General features: G+C 39.8%; 1 protein-coding gene and 1 long non-coding RNA gene across 3 annotated transcripts in view; one reads left to right on the plus strand and one right to left on the minus strand.

Annotated features, from left to right (window-relative positions):
- The first annotated feature begins 689 nt into the window (after window positions 1–689).
- Window positions 690–24295, plus strand: LOC122126747. The gene is made up of 3 exons (XR_006151002.1): window positions 690–1592; window positions 3994–3999; window positions 24282–24295. It is a non-coding gene; the product is annotated as an uncharacterized LOC122126747 (long non-coding RNA).
- Window positions 5484–25272, minus strand: part of Psd3 (pleckstrin and Sec7 domain containing 3) — a 195204-nt gene continuing 175415 nt past the window's right edge. For both annotated transcript variants that reach the window (XM_042701208.1, XM_042701218.1), the window contains 2 exons: window positions 22808–22951; window positions 5484–7361 (listed from right to left, as the gene is read on the minus strand). In XM_042701208.1, coding sequence (XP_042557142.1) covers window positions 7146–7361; window positions 22808–22951 — 360 coding nt within the window. In that variant the 3' untranslated portion in view covers window positions 5484–7145. The remainder of the gene's footprint in view (window positions 7362–22807; window positions 22952–25272) is intronic.

A 25272-nucleotide genomic window follows, 5' to 3' on the forward strand; every position in this document is an offset into this window, starting at 1 on the left:
AGCATTGCTGAGCAAGTTTAATATTCTTTTATTCACAGAAATGAAATATTTCCATTTCCAGATTCTTGGGGCAAAGGCAAAGATATCACCCAACCCTGGTTAGAGTTCAATGTACTAGATGGTTTCTTGCAGAAGCAAAACTGGTAGTTTTAGTTTCAGAAGAAGAAACAAGAAAAAAAAAAAAAGAAAGCTTTTCCTTACTTTTGTCATGGGCCACCCACGTGACTTGGTGACTTTCAGGGTTGGTATCTTACCTCAGTAGGTCAGCCCCGGGCAACAGCTGGATTCCTAAAGCACGTGGAATCCAGGGTGCACCTGCTGCTCAGCAGAAGCTGAGTGGAGTGGAAGGCCAGGGAAGAGGCTCTAGAGGGGGACATTTTCTCCCTCTGCAGTGCTCCTGGGGTTCAGAGCTCAGGAAAGTGAGCCTCAGACCTATAGCGTGGTCCTTCCTGGAGCCTTGTGGCTGGGGCTCTCCTATGCATGTCCAAAGACCTCCACAGACTGGTGGGAAAATAGGTGGTACTCCAAAATTCTCTCCACTAACCAACATTTTCAGGAATTGTAGTTAAGGTGCTTATTTTTACAACACTATACACATGAGAACTGAGCTCTCCACCCTGAAAAACATAAATGTTTTAGCTACGGTCCCTCCCACCTCGCCCCCCATCCTCCTCCCCTCCCCTGCCAAATTTGCAAATGCCATCCCCACGATCCAGTCTGATGGAACAGTGCCCAACTATTCAGTGTGAGCTCTCTCCCCTGCACAGCTCAAAGGGGGGGGGGTGTGACCATCCATACCCAGCGCTCCTACGGTAAGTGCTTTGTGGCTTCTCCATCTACACTCCTTTCTAAAAGGAGTGATCTACAGCTCAAGCAGCTTTGCCACTCCAGAACATGGTGCACACTGACTTTCTGGAACCTCATCTGTCCTTTGGAGGGATGCTGGAGAGAAGGACAGCACATGAGTTAACACGAAAGCCTTCAAGTTGGTGGTCTGCCCGGAAGGACGTGGCACATATTGCCTTACTGCTTTGTTACGAATGTGACGCTTCACAAAGTCATGCTCTACAGCTCAATCAAATCCCTCCTTGGTCCTGGAAAAGCCTCTGTGACAGTGTCTGCCTTCTTGGTGCATCACCTCTCTAGAATGCTCCGGCCCTTTGTGTCTTAAGTTCCTATGTTTGTATAACTTAAAACATCCACTGAGTGTGTGCACGTGTGCAAGCAATCATACATGGATGAGGTTCCAAATATCTCATGCTTCCCCTAACACACCTAAGGAAATGGTAAGCTGGTCTGGGTATCTTAAGAACAGGCTGAACACATACATGGCTAGCCCAAATGGAGGGGAGAGAGCTCAGCTCCTCCACTTCCATTTGGTCTAATTATTCTTGTTCCTAGAGCTTTCCAAACATATTCTAATAGCATTGAAAACCAATGTGCATAAATATTCTCAATAGAGTGGATATTATCCTGTTGAATGGTTACTTGGCTTTACGATCTCCATGGCTTTCTATTAAAGTCCACACATTTCAAATAACTGAGACTCAAAATAAAACTTCTTTCTACTACTCCTTTGCTGTGTGATTTCTGTAAACTACCAATAATTCTTAGAAGGAAATACTCTTGCAGAACTAAGACTCTGCTGATCAGTCGCAAAGCCAGTCCACTGCACGTCAAGAACAAATAAAGAAATATATTTGCAAAAATAGTTTGAAACTGTAGAGTCAATAAACAACAGCAACAACAACAACAACAAGACTCAAATGTAATTAACTATCAACACGCTACTGTGGTCTGGAGCTGAAGGTTTGTTTTCTACCTACAGTTCCAATTCTCAGAATCAGGTTCAAAGACATGAGCAGCGTGTTGAAACAAAAGACACTGCACTCAGTCACTCACTCAGACACACTCAGTCACGGCTTTAAATACATCAAACATGCTGGTTAATAAAATTTTAGTTTCTAGTTACTTATTTACACTCTATAATATATGCAATAAGGTCAAACAACTAAGGCCAGTGGCTCTTCTTTGGGGAGAGGCAGGAAAAAGAGACCTAAGTATAAAAATATTAAATAAAGTTTTAACCTGGTCCTAAAGTCCTTTTTACCTGTGATACTAGCTACTAATTTGTGCAACTGCAAACCTGGAATACAGTACCCAATCTTGGGATGCCCTGATATACTTCAGCATTTATGATACTCCTTTAAAGCAAAAAAGAAGGTAAGGATACGGCACCAGGAGAGTGGTTTCATCTACTGTTAAATATACATAGGTACACGCTGGGTACTTACTTAGTTCTTCAGAAAGCTATGTATTTTTTTTCCTGGACTAATTACAACAATAAAGAACGTGTGCTCTAAAGCATCACATTTTGTAATAAGCCCCAAATTGTCAGTTCAACTTTATGTTTAAGTGCTCTTAATACTAAAGTTGCTAAGAGTGCACACACAGGCTGGCTTTCCCCATTTGCTTCTTTCTGTGTTTCCCAAGTGACAACACGCTACCCCCTTGGCACTGCATATTGTACACCTCAATAGTTTCACAAGGGTAGTTCAAAGTCATTTTCCCTGGTGATTCAAAGCTCACAGATAGAAGGATTTTTTCTAGCATAAAGTCTTAACATTTTAATCAAAATATCATCTGAATTTAAGTTTAAGAAAACAATACCACTCTGTGTGTTCTCAATTGCACTGTACAATCAGTCCTTTGAGGTTTTTACTTGCTTTTTTTCATATCACACTGGTTGATCAGGACACAAATAATTTCAATGCACATACACACCATATACTGAGATACCATCTACACATTGATTCACATACATACAACTACAAATACCCACATACACAACATTGGCAGGTGACAGAAAGCATTTTCTTTCTTTTTTTGACATTTGACACCACTGTCTGTATTCTTCAAGACCCTACAATACAACAGACACACATAAATCACAAAGGATGCACCAAGGAGACCTAAGGGAACCTACTATATACACAATTAACTTGCGATCTTTTCCTCGCTGTTGCATTCAAGTTAGAAAACCAACATGCAGATTCAAGTATTTCTTGACATTCTCTCTATGAAGACACACTCTCTTCATGCAATGAGCCTTTAACTGTCCCTAACAGGCTGCCTGCTTGGGTTTTGGATACTGCAGGTACAAAAGGAAACTGACTTTGGACTGCAGTCCTCCTTTTAAGGGAGAGTGATGGAAAAGGAATATGAGAGACGTGGTAACAAAGTACCTCTTTATCAGCTCTCTATCACTCTCAGTAAATTATAAAAGGATGTCCTGTGATCTCTGAAGTCCTTTGGATGACTTGATGGTGTAGGATGACAAAGGTCAGGGGGACAAAGTCAGCAGCCTTGTCTCGGTGAATGAAAAGGCAGGAAGCTTCGGATACCAGAAGGCCCAGAGGGTAATCTGCCTGCCAAATGGACTATCTGAGTTACTTATAACTGATGCACTGAAATCACTCCTGAATTTCTCTACTTACAGCCAGGGAGAGCTTTTCAACTGGAAGAAACCTGCCATTCAGCAGGGATCATTCACTGCTGAAAATCAAAGTGGCTACAGACTTGCTGAAAAACTTAACTGAGCCCACAAGAGCTAAACTATAGAGATTTGGACCTACAAAGCTAAGAAACCTACTATCAACCAAGGCAGAACTAGGCTTAAATGGTGAGTACAAGGAACCATGCCAAAGAATTCACATTCCAATGCCAACTGACCAAATCTACAAAGTCTTGACAGGAGGACAATTGAGAAACTGCATCTCAGAATACAACTCTGGCTCTTTACTTGCTAAAGGAGGCTCTGTGTAACTCTGCTTAGGCCTGAACGGCCTCTTTCCCTTCCGGTTATATAACTTCTCCCTCAACTTCAGAAGTACTACACTTGGCCTTAGAATGAAACCCAAACCTAGCTGAGCCTGGAAAGCCAGCCAGATTTTCCTGTTCCCAAATTATTGTCTTCACGTCACTTCTGACTAGGAAGCAGTCCTTTTTTTTCTGGCAACAGTTAGAGAACCAAGAGAACTCACAACCAGCACATGACTGCTTCATGAGAAAATGTTTTTCTTTTTTACCTCTGGGCAACTGAAAAAATTGTATTTTTATCAGAGGATACTCCCACGTGTTGGTCTTACTGAGATGAATAAAAATGCACAAATGTAATACTTGGGTTCATTAAACATTGACCAAAGTTAGGTAATTGATGTTTATAAAAGTACATTGCACAATTACCTATAGTGTGTCAATCAATAAGGACTCTGCATGTCAGTAACAAAGTTATGATCGACATCTCCTTGTAAAAGATACCATGTAAGATGGGGTTAAGTCCACAAACAGAATTTTATACTTGGGCTATTTTGTGGTCAATTCTGCAACAAGACTATCACCAAGGTCTTTTGATGACATATTTTGTACACTAAAAATTACTACTATGGGTGTTTATACAAAGAAAAATAATAGACAGGAGCCCACAGCTCCCAGGCCATGAGGTAGGGGAGAAGAGTGGGTGGGGAGGGGGTTGGGGGAGTACCTTCTACAGGAAAAGAAGGGGAGGGGACTCCCTGTACCGTGAATCGGGCAACAAGCTTGGAGGGGTAGTTAAGGGAATCACATTTCACTTCTGACTCTATGTGATCACTAAGGAAAGTGGCTGGCTGTGCGCCAGACTCTCAGAATCTACTCAGATCAGAGGCTGTTTGCTCCCGAAGGATAATCTCATGGCCTGCTACATGTACTGATGGCAGACAGCATCCTTCTACAGGCCCAGGGGAGGAGGTATTTCTAGGCCAGCCTCTGAAGATGAACACCACCACACTAGGGCAGCTGGGATCCTGGCTCACAAAACAGCATTGGCATTGTTTTTAAAGATAAATGATGCAGACAAGGTATTCTGCAGGTTTGAAGGTGCCCTTGTCGCCTGATTATCTATGAGCATGTCCACATGTCCCCAGAGCCAACCCTACTGAGTCTTGTGAGGAGAGTAGTGCTGATGGTGAGTATTTCAAGATGACTTTACGTATCAGAAATACTGTAGCAAGGTACCATCATTTCAATGTATATACTGTTAATACATATGAACATTCTACATACACAGACACAAAGTGGGATGAACATGTTCAAACCTGTCAATTGTTCTGAGGTACTGATGCCCACATGACAGCATCTAAGTACCTCTTAGTACAAATATTGAGGCAGAAAACAGACAGATGCTAGCAGTTCAGCTTCTAGGAAGAAAAGCCACTTGCTTGTTGGAATCTTGGATTCACTAAGAAGCTACCAAAATGATTTAGGTACTTAGATCACTTTGGGAATTAGCATATTAGTTTCAGGTTGTGCAACATACGTTTAGTCCTTGCCTTAATTCAAACACAATAGAGATTTGAGGAAGTTTTTCAAAGATTTGGCAAAATACCGCATAGCAAGAAACTACACATTGGAGAAGGGCTATTCTTCCTTGGACACCAACTAATACAGAAAGTAAACATTAATAAATAAGTGCTAGTACACCCTAATAGTGTCACTAAAACTACCATGATTCTTTAGCAGGCTTCCCCTAATCCACTGGGACCATGCTATTCATGCAGAGCAGCTAATGCTTTGGTCATAGTACCTTCAACTAGTAAACTAAGTAAAAGTAGAGAAGATTTCTATGGGAAGAAACAAATATTGAAGTAATCTCATTAGTCTTGAAGTTGTATTATTATCTGGGAAGATGACGGTTTTAGGGAATACAGAGTGTTGAGGTTGGAAATCAACCTCAAGTCCAGAGGGCTCAACTTTCATTTCCTTCTCTTCCTCTGTCCAAGAGCATTTATTCTGTTATTACCCTGGGTTTCAAAGGGACTGTCACCATAGCAAGCTTGTGACTGTGAGGTGAACAGTACTATTTTGAATACACAGAAAGAAATGATAAAATAGACAAAGAATATTTTAGGAAGAAGTGTAATGGTGACAGAGTAAAGTGGTTATTGAAGAGAGGGAGATAAGAATAGACTAGTAAACAGTCTATGCAACTGGCAGATTTCTCCCTTTACTATCAACCATCCAGCCAGATACTCCTTTCAGATTTAGTTTAAGGAATCAATACCCATTGCTAAAGAACTAAACCTGCTATCTACTCCCTAGTTTTGTCTTGACTTTACGAAAGCACAAAAGGGGTTCCATGTTCATCATTATTTTGTTTCAATCAAGAGATGATCCCCCCTATACATGTGTGTGTAGAGTAAAAAGAATCTGTTTCTGAATGGAAAATTATGACTGATAGAGATGATTCTGGATTCCTAGTCTAGACCCTGTGGGAGTGAGGTAACAACTTCTTGCAGACCATACTCATATCTACTGCTGTAGCTTCCCAAGAGCAAATTATTGTCTCTATATTTAGAAAACAGAGTTAACTCCATAGCAATCTAACCTTAGACTTCAAAGGGCAAAATGAGTCCACTTCTTCTATCCCTTACTTGCTGGAGTGGAGTTCACACCATAAGCAAGGAAATGTGCTTCCAGAAGTTCTCTAGTCCTGTGATCTCCATACCCTTTTTGCCCTGCTTCCAGCAGGTCGGAACTCAACAATTCGTGCTAAGATGCGCATCTAGGTGCATCACTTCGCAACAACTTGACTCCCAGTACTGTAATTCTTACTTAAGCATGTGTCAGTCAGTACTCAATTTCACCTCTGTGACTGGGTGAGATTTCCCATATAAAGACTTAGGCTAATTCTGGCTAGAATTTACTAAACCACAATGTTTCTCCAGTTAAGTTTCACAATGGATTGAATTTTTCAATCTTAAAAAAAAAAGTAGACCAGTTAATTGCGAATACATAAAACTGAGCAAAGTACAAACAAAACAAAATCAAAGGAGAAGGGATACGAGACTGTGGAATCAGGATCCTCTGCCTCCTCACACACAAAAAAGGTGCATTAGTTACTGAGTCGCAAAAGTCATCATAGAAAGCACAGAAATCAAGAGCAAAGACCATCTCTACAGAAACTAACAAAAAATACAAATAGAAAAAGTTACTAATGCACCATTTAGTCACAGAATTTTTTTTTAAATATATTCACGGATTACCAGAAAGATCTTGAAAACCCCTATTTTGCTCCATGACCAGCACTTCCTGGCCGCAGACTGATTTTAAGTAACTTTTTGCTTAATGCTTGGTGTTTCAGGTCGGTGGTCCTTCCTCTCTGACACATTGCGCTTGACCTTGGCGGTGATTGGAGAAGAATCTGGGTTCAACGAAGGGCTTGAATGTGACTTCTTCAGTCCTGCGGTCTCACTTTCCTCATTACTCAGGAGTTGCTTGCCCCCTTCTTTCAGAATGTTGACATACATTTCATAACGGGTTTTCTGAAGGGAAAGGCAGAGAAGAATGGCAGTCAGAACACTGTTCATCCAGGTGTATGTGAGGTTGCACACCTAGTGTGTTAACAACTTGGAGAACATAGTAAACCGGGTACATGGGGGGGCAGTGGTACAGCAGACTGACAGATTCATTCATTCAGTTAAGAAACTAAGTTAGCATTGCAGTTACCATTTCTGCTGGATTCTGACAGGGTTCCATTATTTTTTAATGTCTGAGCAAGATTCATATATATCACATTTTCTCCCTCTCTCCCTCCACAGTTGTACTATTAGGTTGATTACACAATCAGGTTATATATGAGTCATAAATGTCTCTCTGACAGATTTTAGTTATTTTGGATATATATCCAGAAGTGACATTGCCAAGTCATAGTGCTAAATTGTATTTCTAGTTTTTCTGGGAATCTCCATACAGTTTGCTATCAACAGTATAAAAGAGTTCCCCCTTCTCTACATCTTCAGCAGCAGTTTAAACATTTTGTCTTTCTAATAAGAGCCATTCTAACTGTAGTGTGATATCTCATTGCTCCTTCAATCTGCATTTCCATTGATGACTGGTGATGCTGAACATCTTTTCATACTTGTTGACTATTTGGCTCCCTTTGTTCTGTCCTTTCTCTCATTCTCTACCTCTACCTCTTACTTCCGTTCCTTGCAGACTGCCATTTTATAATCATTTCTTTTCTCTTTTTCTTTATGCTGGTATACATTCTGGACATTAGTCTCTTGTGACATGAATGATTTGCAAATATTCTCTCTCATCTTGTAAGAGGTATTTCATTCTGTTGATCATTTCCTTTGCTAAACAGAAGTTTTCAGTTTGATGCACGCTCATTTGTGAACTTTGGCTTTTGCTTTGACTGTGCTTATGAAGTAATATTCAAAAACATCTTTGCTTGGACCAAAGTACTAAAGTGTTTTCCCTGACACTTTCTCTCCTCTCTCTCTCTCTCTCTTTCTCTTTCTCTCTCTAATAATATCTATATCTATATATTTTTCCCTCCCCCTTCAGTTGTAGTACTTGAACTCAGGGCCTGCAGGCTGTTCCTGAGCTTTTTTTCTCAAGACTAGTGCTCTATCACTTTGAGCCACTTCTGAAAAGCTCCAGTTCTGGTTTTCTGGCGGTTAATTGGAGATAGGAGTCTCACAGACTTTCCTGCCCTGGCTGGCTTTGTACCGCAATCTTCAGATCTCAGCCTCCTGAGTAGCTAGGATTACAGGTGTGAGCCACCAGTGCCTGGCTTCCCCAAACTTTTAGTAAATCACTTTTTTACGGGTTTAATGTACCAGAGACCAAAACATCTGATCAGTGTTAAAATACACAACACTGACCAAGCAACTTTATAAATACTAAGACAGTCATTGATACTGTTTGCTGTTTTACTAACAGCCTCTTCCTCCATGGTAACGGGACAGCATTTTATTTTATTTTTGTAAATTACAAACCCATTCCCAGTCCGATGTCAGAAGCATGTCTTAAACCAGACGCAGCTTAAACAGACAGGGTAGCCCTTCTTCCTTGGCCCTCCCTTTCGTAGGTCTCTCTGGAAGCTATGTGCCCTTGAAACTATGTGTCCTCGCTTTGGTCACTGACATGTAAGTAGAAGTCAGGCCACTTCTGCAAAAACAGCCTTTGTATCCTAATTACAGGCGATAAACAAAATGTTTGGAGCCATGGTAGGCATTCTGGAAGCATGAAATAAACATGAAAAGAAACAAGCCAATGTGCTCCCTGAAAGCAGATTAGAAATTTAGGAAGACTGCACAAAATTAATGGTAACATTTAACAGCCAGCAACCACCCACTCACATTTTTCTTAAGTGAGATGCAGGAAGTGTTTCTGCTGTTCAAACATTTGGTCAAGTTTCTAACGCTTTCAGCCATAAGCATTCCTAATTAATAAAATAAGATAGCTTTCAGTTTGGTCTCAATAATAAATATAAAAAAATCCTGAGTTGTACCTGTCAATTTTGCTTAGGAAAAATTACTTGATTAATAAGTTTTGATGTGGCTTAGCTTTGTTTTTCTGAAGATTCAATACATTGTTTATGGGCATTACTTAAATATTGGGCATAGTGAGATTACATTATAGATATGAAATCAAAGATTATTTTTTCCATTGACAATTTTACATCATTTACTTATCTCTATGGCTGGAGTGCAAGTCTTAGTCCCTTCCTATAAGCATACTACATGCAAGCTATTTAAGAGCTTCTAAGAGATTCTAGGAGCTAATAAAAATGAGAGTTCTTTACCAGTTTAAGGTTCTAGATAATGATTTATTATTCTGGAATATAGAGATAATTTTTAAATTAGGAGAAGAAAATCTAAAATTAGAACTTTTCTCTTTGACTCTACCTTTGATAAGCCATCTCAGAATATATTCAGAATCATGCCATTTCTCTTTGCTTCTAACACTTCAGTACAAAACCAAGCACAATTACCTCATGCCTGCACTGCTGCAGCATCTGCCTAACTCTTTGCTTCTTTCTCTACCTCTGCCCATTATGTACACTTTTCTCAAAACAGCAGTCTGATAAAGTGTAAGACAGAGTATCCTCTCTGATCAAAATACTCTTCTCATTCTTAAGATTGTCATCTCAACTTTTAGCTGTTAAGATATGTATTCCTAGGTTTTATCAGCCTGACCATTCTTACACAGAATTTACATGTAATGCATCGTGATCACCATTTATGACTGGATATACAGTTGGATACTAACCTAAGATTCTTAAGCTCCCTAGGTTAGAGAATATTAGCTTTACATGTATTAATACTGGTAAGAAAGTGCTACTTAATAATAGTAATGCATTATACCCTTGCTTTGACAATGTTTATAAACAAGTGGCAGAAAAGAAAACATAGGGAAAAGGAAGAATGAAACAATGAAAAGAGTGGGGATCTTTTTTGATTTAGTGTGCCACAAAGCCATCACTACATAAGAGTTTACACAGTCCCAGGTAGGGTATAAATACTAAGCATAAGATGAGCTGGTCAGGGCTGGGAAGGTGGCTCAGTGGTAGAGAGCTTACCTTGCATGCCTGAGGCCCTGGATTCGATTTCTCAGCACCACATAAGCAAAAAGAAAAAAGCTGGAAGTGGCGTTGTGGCTCAAGTAGTAGAGCACTAGCCTTGAGCTGAAGAGCTGAAGGACAGCGCCCAGGCCCAGAGTTCACGCCCCATGACCGGACCTCCCCCCCTTCCCCCCCCCCGCCCCCCCGCCCCACCAAAAAAAATGAGCTGGTTAAACTGTGTCCATGAGAAGTACTGTGGGAGTGAAAAGACAGCCTTGTGGCAAGACAGCTGACTGCTGACAATGTCTCTTAACTAATGAAAGTGGCTCTAATGCATTCTCTTAAATCCCCACTTAGCCTTCATTGTGTGTCTTGTTCAGGGGTGCGTCTTTCGTTAAAAAGGGCCAAGGGTGTTTGAGAAAAAGAAGGAATGCCTCAGGGACAGTTCCCTACCTTTGCTGATGTTATTATTCTTTCTTGGTAGCTGCCAATTCATTCTCAAATCAATTTTAACTCTGAGCAGTTAGTTTCCTTCCTCAGGAACACTTCCCCCAGCACAAATAGATTTCTAGTAGTCCAAATTCATGATATAATTCCACTAGCAGAAAAATAATTGGGATGGGATTTTTACCAAATACAACAGCAGTGGCTACTCTTTGCTGATAATCATCTGAGTACAGTTCTCTTGGATGTCACCCAGCTAGCAAGCTCCCTCTGTTCATTTCTTTCCTAACATTAACTATTTTCATGAAGTTTTCTATGACAACCAAGAACAAGTACCTAGTGTTCTTCAATTAGTCATCTCCTTAATACTATTTTTATGGGGGGGCATACATATATTTACTGAGCTCATCTTCAATATTTTGTAAAAACCCTGCTCAAATACATAGAAAAAAATTCTCTTTTCTGTAGTAGTAGAAGCAATGCCTTCAGGGATAAGTGAAAAATACTGTGCCTAGGCCATGTAAGCTGCTAGTTGGGTTGAATGTCAATTGCTTGCTGAAAAAGTCACAGCTATTGATATTCTTGGAGGAGAAGATTAATCACATCCCCATGTAAGCTGACATGCACTCCACAGTTTCTTCTCCATTGAGCTCTGAATACCATTTCATATTTCATTTATTAGAATCATATCTCCCTTTAACCTCTGATACAGAAACATAAAAGTAACAAGCTAAATAAAAATAAAATGTGCTGTGATTTTTAACTTACTACTCCTATTTGCATTCAGCATCTCTTTCTCCAGCAATAAAATCCTGAATACATTTTCCCTGACATTTTGTTTCCTCATACAGCGAGGGTAAAAGGTCATCTTTAGACAGAATGAATAGAAAGCCAATAATATCATGTACACAGCAACATGTCTTTTGCTCTTAGACTTTTACAATGGGAAAGAAGGAAATAATCATAAGCCCAAAACAAACAAAACAAGGAGCTTCTGAAATAACTGCTTATTTGCATACAGACTATCTCCATTCTTCATTAAAAAGACTGGTGACAGCCGGGCACTGGTGGCTCACGCCTGTAATCCTAGTTACTGAGGAGGCTGAGATCTGAGGATCACGGTTCAAAGCCAGCCTGGGCAGAAAAGTCTGTGAGACTCTTATCTCCAATTAACCACCAGAAAACCAGAAGTGGTACTGTGGCTCAAACAGCAGAGTGCTTGCCTTAAGCTGAAGAGCGCAGGGATAGTGCCCAAGCCCAGAGTTCAAGCCCCATGACCGACAAAAAAAACCCCCACTGGTGACAGAATTGAGAGGTACTTTCTCCTGATCACCTAGTTCACCCACTTCTACCTGCTAGCTACTTCTGCCTGCTAACTAAGAGAGAAGCAACATTCAAGAGTTGTTATATAAAAACTCTATTGGGACTTATTGTTTTCAAAAAATATTCCTCCTATGCTACTCCCATATTAGGTAGAAGTAACCAACTGCACACATACATGCGCGTGCATGCAACACACACACACACACACACACACACACACACACACACACACACACACACACACACACACACACAGCAAGCCTCAGACTTTTAGTGTATACAGTTTGTACTCAAGGCTTTCTAGAAAAACCCAGGCAAGTGTGACCTCTGTCCTTTTCCTTTCAGGTTCATTTCTTTTGTATTGTTCTCTAAATAAACTCTGTGAATAATTTTTAGTTTTAAAAAATTAAGCATTACTTTTATGGGGTGGTATAAACAGAAGTCAAAAGCTTGTTCCTAATACAGACAAAAAAGGCTGTGATTATAAAAAGTGTTTTGAGAGCTTCCCCTGTCTCCATTCTACATGGTCCCTACTTTGCCCAGGAGCTGCTATGGAATTTGGTCTAGAAAAGAAGCTAGAAAAAATGTCAAGCATGCCGAGCGGCATATATCAATTTGGGCCAAGTGGACATGGAGACTGGCTTTGGTTATGTCCACTAAGTAGTTTTTTTTTCTCCTTATAATGATGGTACCAATTTACTTGCAAGGTATTAGGATTCTTTTTCTTTGTGTTTTCATCAAAACTTGTTACCCTCTGGCCATTTGATAAGAGCTCTCATTCTGGTTCTCATCTGCATTTCCCTGGGGATGATGAGTATCATTTGACATTCCTGTTGAACATTTGTAGGTAATCTTTGGGAAACGTCTATTGAAGTTCTTTGTTCATTTTGTGTTATTTGTGTGTGTGTGTGTGTGTGTGTGTATGTGAAATTCCTGTATACTCTGTATATTCCTGTATACACTGTTTATTACCTTGCAATGGCATACGTGATTTGCAAGTTTCTTCTCAAATTCTGTAGGTAGTATTTTCATTTTGAAGATAGTTTGTTGTGCAGAAACTTTTAAATTTTGTGTAGTTCTACTTCTTTTTGATTTCTTTGCCTATGATTTTGGTATCACATTAAGAAAAAGAGAGTCATGGCCAGTATCATGATGTATTTTGCTTATGTTTTCTTCTGTAAGCTTTTAACATTCAGACCTATTCTTTTAAGTCTGTAATACATTTGGAGTTGATTTTTACATGCATGTAGGCTAAAAATCCATTTTTCTTTTGATATATGGAATTCCTGCTTTCCAAGCACTATCTAATCTAATGAACAGACTATCTGTTCCCTGTTGTGTGTTCTTGGTGCTTTGGATGAAGATTAGTTGACCATATATTTGTGCTTTCCACTGGTTATATGTTTGTTGTTCTGTCAGTGTAATACTGTGTATGTGTGTGCATGCACAATGTGTTGGGGATCAAATCTAAGGCTTAATGCACATTAGACAGAAGTTCTACACTGAGCTACATCCCCAACCCAGCACTATCTATTGTCTATATACACATGCATACATGAGGATAAACTTGCACATATGTGCACATGTATATGCATTTTCTTTTTCCTTTCTGAGGCCTAGCCTCATTACATTGCCCAGATGGCATTAAAATCCTAGGCTCAAAACATTCTCCCACATGAGCTTTATAAGTACCTGGGACTAGAGACAGATACCACCAAGCTCACAGTATATATTTTGAAATCAGGAAGTACAATATCTCCAGCTTTTTATATTGGCTATTCAGGGTCTTTTCTGATCCTATATAAATTGTGGGACTTTCTACTGGTCTATGTGAACAACAGCAGTGGTATTGTGATAGGGATTGAATAATGTAGTTTATTTTGGGTCATATACACACCCAAGTGGTAAATTATTCTGATCTATGAACATAGCACATCTTCTTTCTGATTTACATTCTTGAGCTTTTCTAATGTTTGATATATATATATATATATATATATATATATATATATGTATGTATGTATATATATATATATATATATATACATATATATATATAAATCACATTTTGTACTTCATTCTGTTAAAAGCATGGCATCATATTTATTGATTTGCAAATGCTGGACCAGGCTTGTATCCTAGAAATAAACTCCATATAGTTATTGTGAATGATCCTTTTTAACATGCTATTGAATCCATTTGTTCATATTTGGCTGAGCATTTCTGGATTGGTGTTCATCAAAGACACATCAAAACACCTGTAGTGTTTTTCCTTAGACTGCTCATGTTTGCCTCTTTATCAAACAATATTAACTTCTTCTTCAACTATCTGTAAAACCTCTGGAAAAGTTTTTGTAATCCTCTGAGTGCTCAATATGGCCACCATGAAGCCATGAGGCCCCAGGTCTTTTCATTTGAAGGGTGACTGATTACTATTCATTCATTATTTTCCCTTACAAATGGTCTCTTCAGATTTTCTATTTTCCTCATAATCTGGTTTGCCTAGGTGGAATGTATCTAAGAATTAATCTACCCCTTGAGGTTAACTAGCTTAATGGCATCTAATTGATCATAGTAATCTGCTTTGATGTTCTATGTTTCTGTTTTCTCAGTTGTCATGTATCCTCTTTCATTTCTGATTTTATTTATCAAGTTCTTTTGCTTTTATTCTTGCATTTGCTTTATTTTCAAAACTCTCAAACAAACCTTTCTTCTACTTGCCTTTTTTCTTTTTTAAATTTGAAATTAATAATTGAGTTTATGATGTACATCCCTATAAGGCAGCGCTACCTACGTCCCCTGATGTCTCTAAATTGCAGTGTGCGTGTTCTGTGCTTAATGTTCTTAGGGATCTCTGAGAGTTAGTCTAATAAGCGAGGTGATGGGAGTGACAGGCTCCTCAGAAACAGAAACTCTGATGGTTCACCTAATCCCATCTCATTTCTCAACTGGAAAACTGGGGCACAGAAAGGACAGCTGTGTGCCAAATATATCACTGTTAAGAATAAAGTGGCCTCTGGCTCCCATTCTTTCCTAAGTTTACTTACTGTTACTTTCTTTTACTCTTTTCTAATTTTATGTTTTTATCTTTGAACTTTTTTTTTTTGGTCGGTCGTGGGGCTTAAACTCTGGGTGCTATCCCTGCGCTCTTCAGCTCAAGGTGAGTGCTCTACTGCTTGAGCCACAGCACCACTTCTGGTTTTCTAATTGGTTAATTGCCCAGGCTGGCTTTGAACTGTGATCCTCAGATCTCAACCTCCTCAGTAGCTAGGATTACAGGTGTGAGCCACCAGCACCCGACTATCTTTGAACTTTTTTGTCATTTTCCTTCACATATTAACATAGCTGAAGTATGACCCACCCCAGTATAGATATTTTAAGCATATAAAACAGCTGCTAAAAGAGGAACATAGGGAAAGTCATTTCCAGTAACATACTTAGCTGCCTATCCGGCCTTCTCTCAGGTATGGCCCCTGCTCTTAGCAATCATCTACTTAAAATGTGGCTCAAAGAATCCTGTTGGCAGGCTTTCTCTTCCCTTCAAAGGCCTCTATAATCATTTACAGATTATAATGCAGATCATTTCAGTCCTCTTTCATCATGCAACACAAAATGAAATTCCAAATGACAATGTAAGAATTATGTTTCTATTATTAACTGGAATAAGCATCTAGACGATTCTGATCTTAGGTCTCTAGATATTGACTCATAAGACTTAGTATCTACTAAAGAAAGGAAATTCAAATTTCCCCAGGAATCCTATTAAGCTGTACTATTTTGGTTCCTTAGATCTAAACATGTAACCCCTTTCATGATGCTGTCTGTAACAGCTAGACATTTCTAGGTGAGAACTAGTTACTGACACTGACATTATTGCTACTAATCCTCTTTAAGTATGCTAATGGATTTCTCCCTGGCTTTTATCAGGAAGAAAAATGGAAATAACTCTTATTTTTGTACTTTTATATTCAAGGCCACTTATAACTTAATAACTGATAATAATTTTACTTCAAAAGGTGGGTTTTCCTTGGGCAGCTGGCAGAGTGCTGATATGTCTTCCCTTGCTCCAGTGAAAGGAAAGGTAGTCTATATGATCCTTAATGTAAGAAGAATCTAATGTTGACAGAGACCAGAATTTGCTTACAAAGAGATACCTTTAAGTTCCCAGTCAACCACTATTCAACAAAATAAAAATCAAAAGTTCATAACTTGAAATTTATATTACGTGTGTTTCTAACTATGAGCTGTTTTAGGTTTCTCTAATGATAATATGTAATATATTTTTTCTAAAATTTACTCATTGAAAAGCAATCAGAAGAAATCACCAATAAAAACTAGAAATTCAGAGAAAGATGAATCTTGTGTTAAGAATGTCCCAGATTTTTGGATTTAAAATATTCTCTCCTATGATTTTTTTTTTTCTGTCTTCTTGTAATGGACATTTGTTGTTTCTAACATCAAATTTCTTGACCACATGGCTGGTATGGGTCCTCAGTGTCTTCAGCTATGAGCATATGCTACAATGGGCATAATCCAGGAGTGGACAAGAAGCTGAATTCTAGCCCTTTAAGTCAAAGGGCTTTAGAGAACATCATGAAGAATCTGAACTCTTACTTCCTGGATTGGAACTTGTGAACATATAAACTTGGAAGTAGCTCTCATTCTCACCATGAGGGAGTATGTTTTCACCTGTTTTGTGAATAAAGAACAAAAATTTATCTGGATCGTGGTTCTGGAGGCCGGCAGTCTGAATGCAAGGCCCTGGCCAAGGGCTTTCCCGGTGGTGTGACCATGGCAGAAGGTAGAAGGTCAAGAAAGGGCAGGACTGAGCAAGAGTGGGCAAGCTCACTTCTATGATAAATGTACTATTGGGGAAAATCACTTGTTCCTGAGATAATGGCAATGATTCAGTTGTGACAGCAAAGCTTCCATGACCTAATTAACTTGCACTATGGTCCACCTCCCAACATAGCTGTTTTGAAAATTAAGTCTTCAACACATGAACTTGGGAGGGCATAGTCAGATGACAACATCCCATCCCTAGCCTCCCAAATTCGTGTTTGTCTTACAGTGTATGCATGCTCCTCATACGGGGTTATGTCCTAATAAACCCAATGTTTGTTTGTTGAAAGTCAGAAGAGAATTTGCTACATCTAACCAACTTCACATTATTGCTAACAACTAGTAGAAGGTGTAGATTGTTTATCTTAATGATTGTGAGTATCCTGGGCTGGCTGAGTGGAAGCCTGACCTCTAAGGTCTCCTGGGAACTCCGAACAATAGCTTTCTTGGGCTGAGTCCAGGGGGCAGCTAGCTCCCAGTGATGATGGAGTGTCATGCTAGCCATTCTCCCAGCTGGCATTGCTCCTGGTAACTATAGTCCCTTGGACTTGAGGGTAGCCTTGCCCTGAGGTTTTAGTAGGCTTTGCCTTAGTAGGACTCTCTGTGATGGCATCTTCCCTGTGGCCAGGCTCTGCCTAAGCCTCCAGCTATCTGAAACATTAATTAAAAATAGTTGGAGAAAGTCATGACTCAATAGCTGCTGTATTCCATGTGCTCACAGGGTGAGCCCTGGGTCCACACTGCCAAGGTTTCTAATTTGTACCCTTTTCAGTTGTACCTGTGTAAGAGGCAACTTAAGATGCTTTAGTTGGGCATCTGAATTAGCTAAAAGTTCCCCATCTTTGTGCCTGTGCCCTTCGATCTGCACTATTATCCACTGCAGTCACTTTACAACCATCTTGGGCTCCAGGAAAGAAGAATTCATAGATAAAAGCAATGCCATCTTCTTATCATCTTTTTTTTTAATAGTCAAAAGTTAAGGAGACCGCTCTCAGACCACTGTCCCCCACACTGGTTCCCCTACAGTGGTGAAGGCTAACTTGTCTGGAACTCCTCAGAAATAAAGGCTGAGCTAATGGGCAACCTGTGACTAGAGACTGTTGTAACTCTGCATATTTTTCATACCCCTGACCCCCAATTCTCTCTGTTTAACCTGAGACCTAAAGTAGAGGCTTCGGTAGCACTCACTTCAAAACTATTTCAACACCTCTCACAACCCACTTCCGCATTTTCAGCTATTGGTTAGAGAAGTCTTTCCAATATCTTTGCACTGATTATCTGTCTTGCTCTGTTTTAAGTGGCAAAAGCAGATTATCTGAGACTGAGTATTTTGCAAATAATGGAAAATTATGAAGCTTCATGCTGTTTCATCCTATAGTGGAAGTCAGGAGGCAAGAAAGGGCAAAAGAGGACTGAACACATTCCCAATACTTGCACTGAGGATTGTTTCTGAGACATGACCCGTGTGTGACACATTCAAACCACATCAAAATAATCAATTTAAAGCCCACATTCAAAAGTTGTACTCAAAGCCTACACTCTGGCTGCAGTCTCTGTAAAAGGGTTTGCAAACTCTAGGGACCAGACCACTATCACAAATGCAGAAAGCTATTGAATGTGATACAGTGGGAGCAGTGGGAAGAAGATAGCTTGTCCTTCCCAAATGAATTCATCGTCTACAAATTCAGCTGGCCCAAGAGAACAGGTTGACCTTTGGTCTGCTATGAGTTACGTTGGCCACCATGGTTCAGCTGGAGCTACAATGACACTTGGGAGCCTTCAATCAATCTGACCTTGCATAATCCCTCTTCAGTAAATCTCTCAATAGCTCAAGCCCCAGTCATGGTTTGGTTTGGAAAAATATAACTCAGCCTGGAAGTTGCTGGTAGCCCTGGCTGAAGTTGATTTTGAAATTCTATTGTCTCGGCCTCACAGATGATGAATGTTTATTTTAAGAAATTAGAAAATAACTAAGTGTTTCACTATGGAACTATTAGGTTTAACAAATCTTTCACAAGTAAGGAGTTAATTTTGTTATTTATTTTGATCAATTAAGCAAAAATAAACCCCAAGCAAACCAAACTCCCTTGCATTCCAATCAATAGTCAGAGAGAGAAGTATGCATGAATTTTGCTCCTATAAGTAAAAAATGAATCCTTTTTTAACAGACTAACATGATTAACAGAAAAAAAACTCTGACCCTAAGTCTACTGGAATTTCTACTATTTACTTGGAATGAGGATATGGTGATTTCTTAAGAACAGAAGGAGTTGAGAACCTGGCTCACCAGGAAGGAATGTTTGAACTGACTCATAAACACAGCAATATTCCCATGTTATCACTAACAGCTTGATATCCAGCCAGAATAAAAGTGCTTTTCCTTACCAAGACTGGTTAAGATTAATAGAATTGCTCTGAAACCAAAGGAGGCATGTGAATGATGATCCAACAAAGAACAGGTGAGAGACATCACCACTGGTTGCAATTTCTTATCAGAGAAAGCAGATGGGACTGGCGACTGTCTGTCTCACCTGCCTACCAGACTTGCTCTCAGAGGAGCTTCTGGCCCTGGCTACAGGTTTTCTACTTCCACTGATGCTATCTTTTATACAAAATGATAAAATTTTACTAAATCACTCAACAAATATGTACCAAGTACATATTCTAGGATCAATATTCTAGGATCTTGACAGAGCGAGAGAGAGAGAGAGAGAGAGAGAGAGAGAGAGAGAGAACTACGAATGATATACATTAGTCAAGAACTATCTATTTATTGTATATCCAGAGGGAGAAGCAACTTGCTCAGAAAATGTTATTATAAAGCAAAAGATGCTAAGCAAGGGCCATTGTAAGCTTTCCCAGCAGATGAATTCTGGTTGCTAAAGTCATAGCTCCATGGACTATAGTAAACATGGCTTCAATTTTCATTTAAGTTAGTGAAAAACAACGATTCATTCTTTCTACATAAACCTTTTTGGATGATATGCCTACAAAGTGAGGTTGTTTTCTACCTTCCTAGAAGACACAGGTTAATCCCACACATTTGATGTATTAGCATGTGTCTGACTTTAATGAGTCAAGGGGTCTGGAATGCAAACTTTGTGCTCCTCGAGGAGACAATTTGATGAAAGCAAGATTTAATATCCCAGAGCTGGTCTAGCTTCATGTCAAGAGAATGAGAAAATACTGGTGTTTGCCGCACTACCTGTTCAGGAAAGGAAGGCCATACAAGATCCCTGGGCAGGGCATGTACTCCCCAGAGATCATCCTGCATTGACCTTGCAGTCATCCCACCTTCTGAGGACAGTCTCCTCCCCTTCCAAGTCAAGGGCTCAAAGCTAGGTGCTGAGTGCTGGAAGCGGGGGACTGAGGTGTTGGGAAATTTAATTAGAATGTGTGAAACAAAATGGGCTTCTGGCTTAAAGCTAGTCTAGAGTGTGAAGAATAATGATTGCTTCTTGAGAACTCCCATTTCCCAAGAATGAACACGCTGGGGAAAGATGAGCTGCTTACGCTTTTTTTGTTGTTGTTGTTGCTCCCTGTTTCCTTTTTAATATATATTTTTCAAGTGTTCTGCTGGTAAGTCGCCTATAGATTTTGCTAATAAACTTTTGCCATTATCAAAAGGAACATATCTCCTGGTATCTTCATCCAACCAGAGCAAGCACTTGCTTGACTATGGAGAAAAATAGTTTATAGATCTGCAGTAAACATGCCATCTTTTAAGTTTAGAGTCCACATTTGGTGATAAAAATTTTACACCTGAGGAAGTTTTATTTAGTTTGATTTATTAAGGCCTTTATGGAATCCTTCTCAATTTGAGAGATGAGAGAGAGCACAAACAGGAAGTGAACTTGAGGCTTGAGGCCCTGCACGATTAGAGCCCACAGTCCTGAACAGAGGAATGCAGACACAAGAACAGAGGAACACAACTACTAATAATGCAAATTATGGTGAGTTCTGAAGCAGAGGAACTTCAGTGGTAGGTCTAGGGCAGGCTTTTCAGAGCAAGGATTTGGGCTGTACTTTAAATGTATAAGGACTTGCAGAAATGCAGATGGTAGGAAAGCATTCCAGGCAGAAGAAAGCAGATGAAGAAAAAGATAAAAATGTGTTGGGTGGGGGGAAACACATTTGCAGGCATGCAACTTCAGTACACAGAGGCTGACACAGGAAAGACCAGTGTTATGGAAAGGAAATCCTCTCTGAAGGGAAGTGGTAGAGCTCCCTGAGGGCACCCCAGGGCAGCTGTTGAGTACAACATTGCCACTATCTGGGTTGAGCTTCAGAAAACTAATTGGAAAAGGATGGAGGATGAAATGAGGGAGAAGAGAGAGCGGATACAACTGTCAGGCTCAAGTATGAGATGAGAAAGATAGGACTAAGCAGAGAAGAAAATAAGCACCATGGTCAGGAAAAGACAGCTGTGAGTCACTGCGCAAGCAATGATAATGCCAGTTTCAAGTGTGAGGAAGAAGCAGGAGAGCGACATAGAAAGGAAGGAGAAGGAGGGGGATGGAATGGACTAGAGCCTCAGTGGATAAACACAGCTGTAGAGGTTCAGCACAACCAACAGGAAATTATACCTGAAAAGCTGAAAATTGATTCTGTTTTGGATTACATGCATCCCTTTTTACAAAGACACTTTAACGGTGATGGCTAAGGGGGAGAGTTGGAGCACCATGACACTATCTTGGACAGAACTTGCCAAAGGAAACATTTGGAAATACAATTCCTTTAGATGGCTTCTAAATGTTCTGTCTTTCCATATCACAGTGCAAGGATCCACATCGCTCTTTCCAATAACCATACGGGCTCTCCAGGAGAAATGGGCCCCAAATTAATTTCTCAATCCCTTTCGAAGGGCAGTGAGTAGCAGCAAGGAAAATGCTTGGCACTGAGTAATAGCAGGACTGCAGACAGGAGAAAATGCTGTAGGCTTATTTCTTCCATTTAGTTTGTTTGTTTGTTTATTTATTTTTACCAGAGCTTAAACTCAGGACCTCAGTGTTGTCCCTTAGGTTTTATGCTCAAGGCTAGTGTGCTACAACCTGAGCCACACCTCCACTTCTGACTTTTTGCTGGTTAACCAGAGATAAAGAGTCTCAGGGGTTTTTCTGCCCAGACTGACTTAGAACCTTAATCTTCATATCTCAGCCTCCTGAGTAGCTAGGATTACAGGTATGATCCCCAATATCTAGTCTCCTACATTTTTGCACAAGTATATGTGCTGATCCTGAGGCTTGAACTCAAGTCCTAGGCACCATGCCTCAGCTTTTTTTGCTCAAGGCTAGCACTCTACCATTTGAGCCACACCTCCACTTTTTTTGTGTGTGATTCATTGGAGACAAATGTCTCATAGACTTTCCTGTCCCAAGGGCTGACTTTGAACCATAATCCTCAGAGCTCAGATCTAGCTAGGATTATTGGCATAAGCCACCAATACCTAGCTTTCTATTTATTTTTTTGTTTCCAACTCTGCTGGAAGAGACACACAGACATGGAAAGTAGCTGTCCACTCTGGCAGTGCCCCACTGTTCTTTTCTTGTAACTTCACACACTATTCCAACCAGGTTGTCTGTTTGCTTTTAAGTGAACAAATTGGCCATCATTCTTTGATCTGTGTTTGACACTTAAATAGAATCACAAACTGAGGGGCCACCAGGACCAGCTACGTTAGGAAGTCCAAAATTAGAATCAGGGTCAAGGCAAGCTCTCTACCATGACAGTAATAGTTAAAAGCTTCCCTCCACTGCCCCCACGGACAAATGACAGAATAAGTGTTTATTCACATTTAGGTTCACCTACCTCAAACTCCAGATAGTGATCTTTCAGCTTGTATTCATCTACATCCTTGGCTTTGACCTTCTTGTCAGGAGGATATGAGCGGTGCTCAGCCAGCTCTGTGGTAATCTGCTTCAGTTTGCTTTCATGAGACTTCAGCTGTTCCTCCTGTAGGAAATGACTAAGCCACTTAGAGTGCACAAAGTGAATCGATAAACAAAGTAGCAGATTTTCAAGAATCCCTTATGGGGAATGACTTTATTCCATCAAAAGTCCTGCGGCTCTGCTGCTACACCATTCTGACCAATAGATGCAGCCAGTGCTTCTTCATGCTTTCCTAGGAAGGCCACTGAGACCAGCCTCCATAACCGGGCCCCTTACCACAACACTAAATGGCTTCAGAGCCTTTTATCGGCTGTAACTGTCACCCAGTTGGGACCAAGACTCTCTCCCTCTTTTTAAATTATCTTTAAGTAATGGTACAGACATATCAGTTTGGGAATACAATGTATCTTGAGAGAAACTCTTAATAGGCAAGTCACCAGGTGAGCAATTATGCTCCTAGCCTTAGAGCCATATAAGTTACTTCACCACCAATTCATGCTCACTCAGCAATGCTGCTAGTCAACTGTCTACCCATCACAATGAATTTGTCTTCATATCATGTTTTCCCTTTGGAAATAATACATGAAATCTATCAGGTATTATTCTAAAAAGAGCAAAATACAGCTGTTTCTTCTCTCCAAATAGCAGAGATTTTGCACCTCAATTCCACTGACTTCCGGTTTTCCCTGAGTTAAAATGTACCCATTGATTATCATCACAACAGCATTAATACAAGTACTGGGCAACAGGACCATGAACAACTGATTCCGTGTCAGGAGAAATCCATTAGCATAAGTCACCTTCCTGCAATAGTTTGAAATCATACTTGAAACAAAGATGTATGAATTCTCTTGTATTCCTAAAATTGTATACAGCTTATTATTCTTTTTCCCATGCAAATTATCCAAAATCTTAAATATAAATTTCATCTTTATAGCACAAAATAAATAAAGGTAAACAAAGAGAAGCTAATTAAAATATACATACATACATACATACATACCTGTTCTACAAAAATTCTCATATCCTGTAATTGTGCCTAAAGTTCTAAGGTATTTTGGGGGGAGAGGGGGCTATTCCTTAGGCATTGAGAAAGTTTTTAAACTCTAAGAAATATGAAATATTACTATTTGGGTTGACAGTAAGACATATAGTATATTTTATTTACAAAATATTGGAGGATATCTACTCAAATATTTAATATTGATGAAGAAAATGAAAACGAATCTAGGTAAGCATGACAAAAGGCTAAAGTAAAGAGCAGGAGCAAGAGCAGAATGTGAAGGAAACTGATGAGATAAAGTGACGGAACTTTGGGGTAGAATGTGCAGGACACAGTAGAGTGGAAGTGGGGTAGGGTGTGGTTTTGGCCCGTGAAGGAGGCAATCCCAAGAATGGCTTCTTCTGAATGCCGCCCTCCCAATGCTGCTCTTCTTCTGCCCTTGACACTACTGGCTGGGCCTACATTAATGTGAGAAGCAGACACTAACTTCCCCTTGATCACTATATAGCTTGACTCATTGCAATGTTCAGCATTTATTATTTACTGATTATCCATTCACTCAAACTTCTGCAAGAGAATGGCTGGAATTCAAAGGACTGGGAACTGAACATGAGAACTGACCCCATGAGGTAAAAGTAAGTAGAGAAGCATGGAAAGGCTTGAAAGAGCAGAAACTGCAGTATAGTGTGTCTACGTATGACGGACTCCAGCTCTGGGCCTCTCACCTGGCTTATAAGGAACTCTTGGTACAGACTGGATCTAAACCCCTTGGTGGAGCTGTGAATAAGGCATGTTGCACAAGTTCTAGGATAATCCTTATGCATATTCAAGCCTGAAAATAGTTTTCTTGGTGGTTATAAAAGCAGACCCTGAATAGATCCTAAAGGGGGCCAACCATGAAATTCTACATTTGGAGAGCTCTACTAGAAGGGAGAAAACAAGTTGAATTTCAACGTAGTATCTTCACCCACAACAGAAGACAAATGTGCTCTGACAACACTGTCATGAAAAACAAGTAGAAAAGGTGACTCCTACACAGCAGAGCTGTTCAGGAAGAACCGTACTGCACTGACAATGATCAATTTTAATAATTGAGGCTAATAAGCTTTGGAGAGAAGACAAGAATAAATTAAAGCAAAGCTCACAAATGACAGGGTGACAAACAATGTGTCTTAAAAGTACCAAACAATCTTTTAATTGAATATTTAATTTTCTCTTCACATTGTTTATCTTTTTTTCTCAGCAGGGCACTCATATTGCTGTAATAGATAGTTTATAAATGGAAATTGCCCAAGAGGTTCTGGTATTTAGGAGAGTCATGGGCAGGTTTTAGGTTGGTGGAGAAAAGAAAGATGGTCAGCCTGAGAGATCCAGAAGAGAG

The sequence above is a fragment of the Dipodomys spectabilis genome, unplaced genomic scaffold (genome assembly GCF_019054845.1).
Source record: "Dipodomys spectabilis isolate Male_0828 unplaced genomic scaffold, ASM1905484v1 ptg000009l, whole genome shotgun sequence".
Taxonomy (NCBI): domain Eukaryota; kingdom Metazoa; phylum Chordata; class Mammalia; order Rodentia; family Heteromyidae; genus Dipodomys; species Dipodomys spectabilis.